This window comes from Struthio camelus, chromosome 1, assembly GCF_040807025.1.
Source record: "Struthio camelus isolate bStrCam1 chromosome 1, bStrCam1.hap1, whole genome shotgun sequence".
Taxonomy (NCBI): Eukaryota; Metazoa; Chordata; class Aves; order Struthioniformes; family Struthionidae; genus Struthio; species Struthio camelus.
Window position 1 is genome coordinate 205,570,441 of NC_090942.1, and position 14,422 is coordinate 205,584,862.

The following is a 14,422-nucleotide window of genomic DNA, read 5'->3' on the forward strand; positions in this document are numbered from 1 at the left end:
GCTTTTTTATGCATCAGAGAGGATCTCTACATCCTAGGAAGAAACAACCGAACGTGTATTTTGAAAGGACAAATTCAACAAAACATTACAGCTCTTCTACAAATAGATGCAATAGAGACATGGTCCTGGCCAGACTGACATGCACTAAGTCCAGAACGTTCTTCATTTTCATATTTTGGCGTGTCTGATTCTTGTCAAGCAGTTAGCAAATGACAAACAGGTCTGCCTTCTTTGGCAGGGCACTGACTCACATGACGTTCACACAATTTATGCTTTAACTTGCCAAGATTAACAGCTAATTCCTAGAACTTGCATTCCAGAATGAATCAAAAGGAAGACTCATGTTCAGACACACTGAACTTTCACGTATTAACTGCTCATTCTTTACCACGCTGTGGATTCGGCTGGATTGGAAAGAAAATTTATCTCGTTTCTTTAGGAGGACTTTTCTCCTCATTTTGGTAGGGTAAGAGTTTCTCCTTAAAATAACAGGTAGTGACTAGATGTTTAACAATTTTGTTTTGACTACTGCTGCTGATGCTATTCATCATGAATGAAAGTATCTTTGCACTGTTGGCTAGAGCAACTCCAGCTTACCTCTAAGCAAACATACAGACAAGTTGTATTTGTATGTATTTGTTTATATTAGGCATGGGAAAATTTTTCATCCGAAGAACTGCGTTTAAGGCTTTTACACTTCCTTTATATTGCTCTTATTGCCTTAGTATGATTCTTTGCATAGAATCACAGTGCTTGATGAGACTTCCATCTTTTGCTCGTTGGTTCACTGAACTAACCGGAGGTTTACAAAACTTTCAAATTTTTTAAAGAACATTTTGGCTACTTACAGGAAGGAAACAGAAAATCATTGATCCTTTTCTTTCCAACAAAGTGGGACATAAGCACAAATACCTTAATTACGGGAAGAGCTTTTTACCTGACTCCAGAAATCCGAAAGAACGCTGGTCCAGTCTTTCTGGCCAGGCTAGCCAAGGTATACAAAAAGTACCTTAAAACACACCTAGTACCATTAGGCTCATTTACACCACCCTCAATACAAACTGCAATACAAAGGCTTCCTTCACCTCTCTGGTAACTTGGAGCTTGCATGACTCGCTTGTAAAGAAACTGCAAGAGACTTTGCAGATTCATTCCTTTGGTGTACTGTCACTGCAGGAGGAGGGAGCTGGAAGGTAAAGCAAAGTAGCTACTGCACAAAAAAAGAATATTAACTTGAAGTTACTAGATTTAGGTTAAGTAAGGGCCATAAAATATGAGAAAAATTCATGACTTCAGCTCCTGAAATTGTGCATGCGTATCGTTCCCATCGTCTAATACTGAAGAGCTTATCTTTTACACAGATTTGCACTCACTCCAACCACAAAGACACTAGCTGCCTTAATGAATGTGCTTTGTTTCAAATGGAATCTCCTGCACTACTCAGAATCAGCCACGGTTCTTTTGATTACAGCTTCCTTCCACTCTGCTTGCGTGGAGTAAGTCTTTTGACTGTGTAGGGATACCATATCCAGAATTAGGTAGAAGCTCAAGTAAGGGTTAGTCTCTTTCTCAAGAGGAAAATCCAGATGAAAACTGCCTTTAATCAATCAAACACGGATAAAAATTGAAGTGCCAACTTTTCCCTCTAAGAGACAGTCCACACTTAAGTCTTTCAGCATACAACATTGGATCACATCTGAATTCAGCAAGTAATAAACATTATCCAGTCGTGAATACAGAAAGAAGCTATATAGGAGAAAGTACTTGGGTCTTGCCAAAAAATAACTCCAAAATTACTGATATCTCTAAAGAAAAATAGCGAACAATTGGACAGAAGTTTCCAAAATTCTAGCTGCCCCGAACAAGTGTGCATCATACATGTGATATCAGAAGGTGGTAACTTTTCCACAACCAGAGTCTCCCTTTCAGCTGAAAGAAAAATATGACATTACCTGAATCAGAATTAGGTGGTGTGGTAGATCTACTGGATGATGAGGCAAATCTGCAACAGGCTGTAAAAAACTTCTGGATATGCACTGACAAAAGATTTCGCCAAGATTCATTTGAGTCATGAAGAAGGATATCATGAATCAGGTACGGAAGCAAAGTTTCACATAAGTCTGTTTTCACCTAGAATATAAATATGCACAGCAGCTGCTAAGAAAAAGAACCAACCCCCCTTCCTCCTCAGCTTACCAGAACACTCAAGAGCCTACTAGTCATTCTACTCTCTCACTTTATGACAAAATTAAAAAGAAAAGAGGTATCAATCAGACACAAAACTGGTAAACGCTCAGAACAAATATCTACTGCTTAAGAAACAATATGGAATATGCAAATATGTAAAACATTCAATAAGACTACACTGGCATTCAGTTAAAGTAGTGATATCAAATTCCACTATGATTATACAAATCTCTCAAAGCTCATATTTGAAGAACATATTTTATTGGTGTCTGCAGTACCTGAATGACTATTAAGAGTAAACAGTGATTTAATAGCACAAATCACTGTTTAATATTAACGCAGAAGTTTATATGTAATGCAGGCTTACTTCACACAGTGGCTTCATTAACTGCAGAACTTCATTTTGCACACCTCCACTGTCCAGTATTGAACTAGTTAGGCTCTTGATCCACGTCTCATGACTTTCTCCCAGAGGAATCCACAGATTTGTGTCGTTCAAAGTTTCGGAATGAGCCTGCGTATCATTAGCTGATACTACAAAACACTGGAAGAAAAATATAAGCACTGCAAATATAAACACATGCAACATGACCTTAAAAAAATACACTGCTACCTAGGCAGATTAAAACATACTGAATGTAGACCATACTTCAATTAAATGGCAACAGTAACTTTGTTCATGCAAATGAACAAAGTTTTGCATGGAAGTCTGCAAATACTATAAATAAGATTTTACTGATAACATCAACATGGTCACATTAGACGTTACATTTAGGTTACAAATCAAAAGCTTGAAAATTTGGAAATATCTGATTTATGGTCAATTATACAAATTTAATTCTGACATATTTTCCAACAAGTATTTGCATCAAAGAATAAAGAATAAATGCAATAGAAGATGTACAGAAACAATCACATTCGCAGTCAAAAGACTAGGGTTTGGGCTCAATAAAAACTATCTCTGTAAATATTTTCAAATTTACCTTTTTTTAAAAATATATTTCCACCCATTTCCCCAATCTCTTACATCACATAAATAAGGCATATCAGAAGAAGTACCTTCTTCCTAGACGTTCTGAAAGGCTGTAGATAGATTAACATGGGATCAGCTTTGTTTTTATAAACCTCCCAAAACTCACTGCCAGACTTGGTGGCTAAAATGTTTTTCAAACAAGAAACAGCAGCAGCTCTAACATCAATACTGAAAGAACAGCATACACAATGTCATGTTATTTCATTAACATGCTTTATTTTCAATATCACTTTCACAAACGTACAAGACAAATAATTTCACAATCAAGCAACAAAGTGTGCCCCAAACCAGAAATCTACAATGACTAGGATATGCAATCCCATATTTTGTTACAAAGCAAAGATTCAGTATTTATGACATTACTATCCTCTGTATTAGGCACAAGTTAGTACTACAGCACTGAGGAGATTATCTGGTTTGAGCCTAACTAGAGAATTTCTATGAAATATCTAAGCTTGACTGGGTAAGTAATGTGAATCTTGAAGAAGCATGCGGTTGAGCATTAACAGGTATAATCCAAACGCTCTTTCAAAGATGTTAATCAGATTTCAACAACGCACAGCTTAATGGCTCATCTTAAGCTTTGAACTGAATAAATGAAATAAGTAAGTATACTCACCAATTATCTGTTAAAGCGATATTTATTTGAGTTAGCATTACGAAGACCCACTGAAATTTTCTATCTTCAAGTAGGTCCACTGCCTTAGAATCCATTATGTTTTCAGTATGCTGAAGAGCTATGGTGGAGAAATCCACGGGCCCTATTTCTCCCAAGCAACTTCCAACAGCTTCTGTAAATACAGGTAATTTTAGACTTATGCACACTGAAGCCTGGTCTCACCCTAAAAAGTTGCTGTGGCTAGTCAATTAATAAAAACTTTTTTTTACAACTGAGATTATTATGGGGTCAAAAACTGCAGAGATTTATAAATAATCACCTGAGGAGCATCAGGATTAAAATTACTTTTATTAATTAAGTTTTGCAACATAAGACTCTTAAATAATACAATTTTTGCCATCTACCTTAATTTTCTAGAAGTGCCTATAGCTCTTGATTTTGTAGTTTAAATCAGATTCTGTTTTTACTTCAATAAAGAAGCATAAAAAACAGATAAATGCAAAAGGTCAGAGTAACAGCAACAGGAGACACTCATCTTTCATCTCCTAAACCTGATAACCACGAACAGAGTAGCCTGTAAGCATGACAGGCATTACTATCTGCATTTTGCATAAAATGTTGTATCGGTATGTTCCTCATTTGCTTTCCAGACAAAGAAAATACTTTATAAAAAGAGTAGATCACATACAAGACAAAAACAAGAATGAATTTGAATACAGTTAAAAAAAAAAAAAAGAAGAAGAAGTTCCATTAGAAAGGAATCAAAATTAGACATATCTATTTCCCTGCTCTTTCATTCATACTCGCCACATTTTGGAGCTTTAGCTACCCTTGCTTGTCTGCATTTAATTGCAGCTTGAAACTTCTCAGTCTTCTACAACACTCCTTTGACCACCACAGCAAATGAAGAACCAACTGAAGATAAACAGGTTGGGCTATGAACTAAATTTAACAAATCATCTAAGGAAACAAAAGGCAGAAGAGACTGAAACATACAGCTTGCGGAGGTGCTGAGCCACGAGAAGTCAACGCTTGAAGTAACTGGACCTGCAGCTGCTCAGCACTTTTAAGTATCTGCTATTAGTCTTTCAAACAAAAAATACTCTACGGCAAATGTTGTCGTTACTCCTGTATCTGCCTATTTTAGACATCTAACTTCAGTAAACATTATCCTCATGAGGGCAGTCCCCATTTGGGAAAGAGGAGATCTGGATTTTTGCTTTGGTCCTTTGAACCATACATTAGTTAGGTGCTCAACGTAAACGGTGAGAATAATTTTAGAAATAGAGAAAATGTTTTAAGATGGCCAATAATGATTCTAATTTCCACTAACACATGCCTTTCAAATTTTCAGAGAAGTTCTCTTCATTTTTTCTTATTATTTTTCAGTCTAATAAGGTGACCCATATAATGGTAGATGACTCCTTTTTTTGCCAACAGGAGACACCAAGGTCTAAATTGATGACGATTTACATTATAGGTCAAAGTTGTAAAATACAGTCACTGAAAAGAAGAATATCACCCATTCGGACATCCCTGATGGTTACTTCTGGCAGCAACGGCAAAATAGCTCTGGGAAGTACCACTGAGAACAGTTACAAACCTGAGTTTCCAAAGATAGCCCTAGAACACTGTGGGACTCATTGACTTACCTAGCACAGCTTTTTCCCCTGTATGGTTAACTGCCATCTTCGACAGCTGCAGTAAGCTCACCACCAACTTCACTACTGCAGAGTCTTCTGGGTTTTCTGTCATTCAGAAAGAAAAGTAAACCCACAAAACACCACTGTGTTATTGGCAATGTGCAGGTATTAGAAGAAAACGTTGCTTTAATAACTTGCACCTACAAATGTCAACATGCATTATTCATGTCAAAGCAAGTTGGCATTAAACTGTTCAAAATGAAAATTATTCATTTTTCCTGTTCATCACATCTTGAAAAAACTTCTACACATAATTTTGACTACACCAAAGAATCCCTATAACTAGAACATACAAATGTTATTTTCAGTGTTTTGTTGTAGAAATAATATTTACATATATGAATTATTACCACCAATTAAAACAACTTTATTCAAAACACAGTGCAGCCATAGCACATCACCCCAGAGACAGCACTTAAGCTAAGATCAGTTTCTATTCAAAACCTGTTCCCAGGGAACATCCCCAAATAACATTTTCTGCCCACAAATTCACAGCCCTCAGCATCAGCTAAAAATTTGTATTTAACATTCGAAGGTAACTGGATAAATCTTGTCTAACAGAACTTAAAAAGAAACGCTAACATTTTCTCATTCACGCAACAGTGAGTTTGAATGCAAAAATGTCAAATTTCATTAATATACTGATGGCTCCTGAAAAAATAATAAGTAGATCTTGTCCAAAGTTCATAAAAACTACTGTTATTTTTAAAAATATATGTAATTTAGATTTGAGTCATAGTTTGGTAGATTCTTCAAAGTCTGTACAAGCGATATCAAACACACACAGAATAACTAATGAGGCCTATCAACTAGTTTCTTGATCTATCTCTATACTTCAGTACACTTCAAAAAAATGTATTATAAAAATTTACTGATAGGGCTGTTACTACTTATAGTTACAATTTTTTACTACTTATGTGCTAGCTTTCATACATCTAATTACCTTTGCCAAATTATAAACTCTATATTTCCATGTATATTTGCTGCCTGTATATTTGCTTCTTTTTTTTTTTTTTTTTAGTAAATATTTCAAACAAAATAGTTTTGCTCTTTCCAGGAAAAGGGCCTAGGAAAAAATATGATGATTTGCCTATGTAAAAAATTTAAAGAAAAATGTAGTGATAATTTCTCTGAAAAAATCCCTGTTGCCCCAATGTTTGAAGTTGAAACCTGACATTACATTTATGTGTGTTTTATGCCTTCCTTTGGAAAAATGTAAAATGTACATGTGACCATCTGCAGTAGTTATTTCTTAAATGTATCTTTCAGCCCACACTTTTATAGCCTTTATCATTGACTGGATTTTTTTCTTATTTTTAACACCTGAAATCAATCAGGTCAACCCCTTCTACCTCAGGAAGAAAAAACAACTATTTTTAAGTGCTTAATAGGGATTTTTAGTAAAAGGCACAATCAAGGCAATAGGCCCACTGAGCCAGCTAGCCTGCCTCCAACACTGCAGTATTAAACAGTTCTCCTCAGCTTCAGCCAATCAGCAGATCGGGCATTTCTCAGATCTTCTTAGCTAATACTATCTATGACATAGGGCTAACTCCTTCTAAGGCCCACTATACTTCTGATCTGCACAATAAATAGCACTACATTCCGTGATATATTTTGTTAGAAAAATAATTGTTCTTTCTCTTGTTGTACACTTGCTGCCAGATACTTTAATTGCTTTTTGTACTGTGATAAACGTGATAACTGCTCCCTGTTCAGCTTCCTCACACTGTTCATCAGTTCATTAACCTCCTCTTCTCTCTCTTTTCCAAGCTTACGAGGCCTAGATTATTCAGGCGCTCTTCTAATAGAAGCTGGTCCATGCAGGCTTGTTGCCATTTTACTAATTCTCTTTTCAAGCAGAATTTTGAGATTAAAATTGCAAATAATACTGAAGAGGTGGGGACATAATGCACTTACACCACGGGCCTTATGACAGACTACTATTCTTCCCCATGTTTTACTTTGCACTTATTTACAATGAATTACATCAGCTCTTTTCATCTTCCAGTCATTCAGTAACACAGGCAGATGAAGACCTGACATAGAGGAGGAAAGTGAAATGGTCTGGTTCAAGCATCTGAAAACCAAAATAGGAAGAAACCGGGTCTGGACTAAGGGGTGAAAACAGTAGCAAAAGAAGGCTGGGAGGTAGGGGGGTTCAAATAAACTAAATCCTACCATTTCCAAACTTCTATGAGATTTACTTCTAAACGTACCGTGCCTTCAGTAGAATCTAACTTCATAACATTTAAGAGTAGAGAGATTCATGTACAAGGAAACCCACAAGGAGCTGTAAAGCAATGTACTTATATACCATATTATACATTTTCTGTTCATTCACAATCGTACACCTCCCATTCCAAAAACTGGAAGGATATTTTATCATCTCTGTCATTTTATAATAACATTAATAATATGCTCTGTAAGAGATATTTCACATTTTGCATCAATAATACATGCTGTTCTGTTATGCGTTAGAAGCTGCAATACGGTTACGTTGCTAAACATAAAAAAAAAAAAAAGTAAAACATTCAGTGCCAAATTAGAATTGGCTATACGGCTACACATGTGAAACAAGATGCAGAAAAAATAAAACAATCAGATGTCTGTACCCTGGAAATATTTCAGGAGATCCTTCATCTGATCTTTATATTGTTCCAATTGTTTGCGTAAATCATACAGTCCTTCAAGTCGTGTTAAGGGCAGTGAATCACAGACACTAACTGAGAGAAAGTGATTAATTTCCTGCAAAACAACATTTTTCATTAAGCATATATAACATACAAATAAAGGCTTCAAGAAAAGAAGTAATTCTCAGCAGTCCACAACATGGATATTAACAGATGCAAAATAAGAATGGAGATCTATCAGCATCTCAGTTTCTCAAATAGGATAAAATGTCTAATTATTTAAATCTTTCTCAATTGTATCATATAGCTAGAAAGCTGTTTTTCATTCAAAAGTCTGCATTACAACCACTATGCTATGGATATAATTTAAAATGCAATTACCTCCAAAAGAGAATATGCTCCCTTGCTGTATTTTATCTTCTGTTGAGTTGCTCGCAAATCTTTAAAAGTAGGATATTCAGGAAAAGGATCTAAGCGTTTGATTGCTTGGTACAGATTTTCATTATCCTTATTATCTATCACCAGGTACTTCAACAAGCCTAGGACCTGAAAATAAAAAGCCAATAGAAAGAAAACAGATAAAGAAACATCTTTGAGCCATATCCCTTATTTAGCTACAAAGTTTGTATTCTCCTAAATTCCATTAAGTTGACAATTCGATAAAAAGATTAGGAAGGTAATTTATTTACACTACCAAACATTATAGAATGTTTGGAGGCATGGAGAAATTGCAGATATATGCTAAAAAGGTGAGGAGTTTTTGCCATTCCCCCTCCCTAATGTACATCAAACCTTTTATCATTATAAACTGCAGTTTCATTCTCTTCATCTTGAAATGAAGTTGATTTCAAGTACTGGAAATATTCTACAAAGAGTTAGCCACACACTGCACCTAACCAGTCCTTTCGATGTTACTAGGACTTTTATTATTTTTACAAACCATAGTGCCAGTAACTTTGAATCCTGGAAAATGTCTAAATACCATGATTTACTGCCCAAACCACCGAACTCTGAGCGCTTGTCCTGGGGCAGATCTCCAATTTAAATAAATGCCTGCTAAAGGGGCAACACACTTCATCTGCAAAAATGCTGCTTTTGTACTTTACTTACTAACTAATCAGTGTAACTGGATATTCAATCCAGATAGCTCTGAAGAGTAAACAATTTAAATGATGAGGTTTTTATCAGGGGACCTACATTTACCCGAAAAAAGATCAACTAATTTCCATTCAATGCTGGAAGAAAAACAACTAGAAGAATCTGAGAAGTGATTGCGCACTAGAGAGAGGCCTTCCCTGCAGAACAAGGTTTCATGACATGAACAGGTTTCATATTTAATGGCAGTACCAGTCTGGAGAAATTCCTGCCCTCCCCACCTCGTTTCTACCCAAAGACGCCGTGGTACGTTACCTTTGCAGTTGTGCAGGTACAGCTGTTTCCACAGACATATTATAAATCTGATCATAGAGTTTCCAGTAACAATTTGTTCCAAAATGCTGAACAAATGAAAACTCTTTTTTGTGCATATTTGCTCTTTGACCATTAGGCACCTTCCCCTTCCCAAAGTTTCCAGCATGTTTCCTGAGAAATCTTCCATAAGGCAAGAAACACCTGGGCTCTGCCTAGCGGAGAGCTCTGCAGGTAACTGCCTGGCTGGTCAATGTGTTTGTACTGATTAGTTAACTGGCTATCACCAGCAGTTTATAAAAAATGCCTTTGTCCTGCCTTTCTTTTATTTAGTGGTACCACTGATTTGGTGTCTCTCCTCTACTAAGGTAACAACTTTTACAAAACTTACCCTGGAGATTTTAAACCGCTTCCAAATTAGTCTGAAACTGGCCCACAAATTCAGAGCGCACACAAAAGACAGTATGACAGCACTGAAGTTCTTTAAGAGATCATTTTAAAAAGAACACTTTTTTATAGGCTAAGTAAATGCATAATTAGAAAGTAAGTGATACAGTAACGTCAAAAATGATGATGCAAATACCTCTCAATCACTGTTTCAAAGCCACAGAAATTACTTAAATACAGAATACGGTATCTGTCATAGTAAAAGTACCAAAGGTAAAGAAAGACACATTTATTTAAACAATTAAAGGTATACTGTTACATCCCAAGTAACACTTCTGATATAAATCAAAATAGGTAAAGATATTTGTTTTATGACAGTGAACATGAATTAAAAAGCAGACAAGGAGTAAATACAAACAGCAACTGCAACTCAAAACTACCTGTTCCTGAATCTCAGGCTGGTCCACAGCGAGAGGTATTAGGGTTCCTACAATAACATGGAGGTGGCTCTCTAGAGCATCATTGCAACACGTGACCGCTGTGTGGCAAACATGATGAAGAAGATCACAACAGAGGGAAAAGCTGCGCATGGATATGTCTCTGATAATAATGGGTCTGCCATGGGAAACATAAAAGTGAAGTTAAAGAAATACAAACTGTTATTATCTCAAGTATTAACCTATTATTCCACAGGAAAGAACAGGGGAAAGGGGGGAATATAAATAATCATTACAGGAGGAAATGATTCTAAACTAAAAATCATCAACACAATCCGCTCCAAGGATTTAGCTCACAAGACCTACGAAAACTAAACCATACGTTCCTTTCACAGAAGTTAACTGTATCATTATAAAAATACTTAAACAGGGTCAAAAACATATAATAAATAGGGTCAATAAACATATTCCCAGAGGGAAAAAAATCTAAAAAGGCTTCTAGATTATCATTTGTTAAAGAAATTTTGACATAAGCATAACAAAATGGAAACTCTCCCTCTTCGTCCTCCTCTCTTTCACATAAACATTACTTAAAAAAAAAAAAAAAAAAAAAGAGAGGTACCAAAGGTCCTCTGGAGTTCATCTGTAGCCCAATTTCCTGCCCGAAGCAGGGCCACCTTCCAATTCCAATCAGGTTCTCAGGGCCCTGTCGTGCTGAATCCTGACACGCTCTCAGGATGCAGAATCCACAGCCTTTCTGAGCAACCTGTTCCACTGTTTGACCATTCTCACTTGGAGAATCTTTTTCCTTATAACCCACCAGAATTTCCCTCATTGCAACTGGTGGCTGCTACTGCTTGTCCTTTCACTGTGCCACTCCAGGAAGAGTCTGGCTCCATCTTCTCTACAAAACATCTTCCCCCTCCAGACAGTGCGAGACAGAAATTAGATCAACTCCACTTATCACACTGGGGCTCTTGCACTTGACCCTCCACAGTTTGCCACTCCTCTTGTCATGGGGTGAGGGGCCCAGTCCTGGACAGTAGCCCCACATACAGCCTCACAGGAACCAAACCGAGGGAAATGACCACTTCCCTCAACTTGCTGGCTACATTCCTGCCAGCATAGTGCAGCAAGCGGTTAGCCTTCAGTGATGAAAAGGCACATTGCTAAGTCACATTCAGCTTGTCCTCCAGGACTCCTTGGTCCTTTTCTGCAAAGCTACTTTCTAGCCAGTCAGCTCCCAAGCCTGCACCGATGCATGAGGTTATTCCACCAAGTGTAATACTTGGGGCTTGTCTTTGTTGAACTTCACGAAATACCTGTTTGCCCACTCCTACAGCTAGATGAGGTCCCCCTTGCCCACCACGGTCTCAACCATTCCCCCCCAGTTAGGTGCTGATCACAATAATAAACCTTGTAACAACGGCATTTAATGTAAAATCTGCATCTCTCTTCCATACTTCAGGGTATAAAATGCTTCCAGAAAGCAAAGCAATCGACTTTCACTTAATGTCATTTAGGTGACAATAACTGCCTTGGAAATCCAAAGCTAAACCACAAATAAAAAAGTACCCCTAGTCCTCACAGAAGACAAGAATCTTTAGGTAAATTTTAAGGCTGAGGCAGTACCGGTTTTCTCAATATGAAGACAAGCTAAAACAACACGTATTCATCTTCACTCATTTTGTTAGTTACTTACGGATGAGAATGGAAATGTTAACGCTCTTAATTACCTCAGTCAGCACATTTTATTTCAAATATGCTTACTTTGCAGTTAACTCCACAATTTCCATTTTTTCCCATGTCCTTTGAACGTCCAAATAACCTTTCCTATTCAGTCATCAAAATTTCCTAACTCTTCTAATTTCTACAATTTGATTTCCCATTACAAATACAAAATTCTGCACTATGGTAAAAATTTAAATCATTGGATAGCAAGAAACAGTCCTCATTTTAGTAAGAGTTCTAAATTTACATTTCCAAATTATCAAAGGAAGATAATTTACAAGCTCCACAAGACCATTTTTTGCGATCCTATGGATTCAGGATACAGCCTAGAAAGAAGACCCATAAACAATTGACAGTCACACACATTTTGGACTACTTTCTATACGTGAATTAGCATCTATTAGCCATAATGAAATGTAAGGTTAAGACTGTAACAAGGCCACACAGACAGAAAGAATAAGAGAGAATCACTATATTTACCTGCTGTTGATATGGTGAATCAGGGTATAAATTATATCTCGGAGGACAAAGGCCCATGCTCCTCCTAAACCATCCTTGATCTCTTTAAGTAACAGGCTAACAAACAAATGATAAATTGTAAGCACTCTGTGTTTCTTGTAAACGTTGTTTGTATCTGATGCTTGCTTACAAAGGGCCAGAAGGATTTTCTGGAAAGAATCCTAAAAATGAACAGAACTGCTAATAAACAGATAATTCATGATGCCAATACCAATATACTTCACATCAAGAAAAAGTCCTAAGCAACAAACAGAGAGATATGCTTTTTTAAAGGACACGGACAAAAGGGCTTACTCATTTTTACTGTTTGAAACAAACAAAAAACCTATGCAAAAACTAGTTCTCCAAGGAGGGGTATAGGCCCCGTAAGTCTTAATTTATTTTTTTTCACATGACAAAAATTATGCCAATTTTTCAGAAAACCAAAGGCTTATGGCAGTTTTCATCTACAGCAGAAACACGAAATAAAGGCCATTAAAAATATAGGTAGTGCTTCGCTCTGTTTTCCTTCCAACACAACGTTCATATGTACAAAATGCAAGATGCTTCCATAGAATATGAATACAGATGGTTACAGTTAAACCCATATTCTTAAAAAAACTCCCACCCTATCTTTAAGTGCTGAGTACGGCTGTGATAAATTTTAAGATAATTTACTCCGCTGGCTGGCAATATCAACTTTTATGCTTTCAAGTTTTAGACAAACGTGCTTCAGAAAAAGGTTTTTTTCTTATTCTTTAGATTGTTCGTGGATGGGCAAAGTAAGTTGCAGTCTTCCCAACAAACGTTAATACAACAGCATACATTTTAAAGTGATACGTTCCTATCGAATGATGCTCAAGAAGGCAGGAATATGTTTATGATCTACAGTGAGTGCAGCATTGTTTTATATACCTTTCTACTGGCTGTTAAAAAGGGGAAATCAAATGTCTAACATATGAGGAACCAAAGTGTCACACTTCGTAAGGGAAGCAAACTTTAACATTTTAACCGTAGTTAGTATTTAGACATAATTGCTCAAATGCAAATTTAGACGTATGCCAAAGAAATAACATGACTCTAAATTACATATGGAGACTTCTCCAACCTTTAAAATATTCCTATTTATATATAACATAATTATAGGTTAAGGAAATAATTTTTTTAAGTTACCATGTCCCTGAACTTAGGACTTCTTCCTTTTCAGAACGCAAACAAGACAACAGAAAGGTTTTACTTATTCCCACATATATATGATGAAAATGCCTAATTAAACCAAAACTTGTCTAACAAAGGGATGTTATGCGCTATACTAAAGACAAAAAATGCATCATGACATACTTACAGGGCTTTTAGAAAGAACTGCTACGAGACTTTTTAATTTGCTTTTATGACAATTGCTGATATAGCCCAAGGTTGCCTTAATTACATAAGATGGAAAATGAGGAGGATTAGGAGCAGGATCCAGTTCCCTGAATGAATAAAAAGTATGTTATTTTTCTCAAGAATCAAAGCTTATGTGTTAAATAAAATAGTCTCATTAAATAAAAAAGTAATTCCTGGGAAATCTTTTCTTCTTTAAGTGAGAGGTACAAAAAGTATCAAGGAGAGCAACACACCTGTTACTTTCTGTTGTCCACTGACCATGTATGGCAGCTTTGTAAGTTGTACGCTCTTTGATATTCTTTACTATTTCTTGAAAGATAATATGTTAAAAAAAATCTAAGGTGTTTCATCGGAAAATCTAATTGTAAGTCACCGAGTAAAGCTTCTGTATTTTATAATTC

General features: G+C 36.3%; 1 protein-coding gene across 6 annotated transcripts in view; it reads right to left on the minus strand.

The window, feature by feature from the left end:
- Positions 1-14,422, minus strand: part of ATM (ATM serine/threonine kinase) — an 86,106-nt gene that overhangs the window by 37,543 nt on the left and 34,141 nt on the right. For all 6 annotated transcript variants that reach the window (XR_011138708.1, XM_068930325.1, XM_068930323.1 and 3 more), the window contains exons 28-37: positions 13,981-14,107; positions 12,618-12,817; positions 10,410-10,584; positions 8,557-8,721; positions 8,158-8,290; positions 5,492-5,587; positions 3,840-4,011; positions 3,247-3,388; positions 2,555-2,731; positions 1,953-2,130 (exon numbers count right to left, since the gene is read on the minus strand). Coding sequence is in view for 5 of the 6 variants with exons in the window: in XM_068930325.1 (XP_068786426.1) it covers positions 1,953-2,130; positions 2,555-2,731; positions 3,247-3,388; positions 3,840-4,011; positions 5,492-5,587; positions 8,158-8,290; positions 8,557-8,721; positions 10,410-10,584; positions 12,618-12,817; positions 13,981-14,107 (1,565 nt within the window). In the remaining variant the exon portion in view is untranslated. The remainder of the gene's footprint in view (positions 1-1,952; positions 2,131-2,554; positions 2,732-3,246; positions 3,389-3,839; positions 4,012-5,491; positions 5,588-8,157; positions 8,291-8,556; positions 8,722-10,409; positions 10,585-12,617; positions 12,818-13,980; positions 14,108-14,422) is intronic.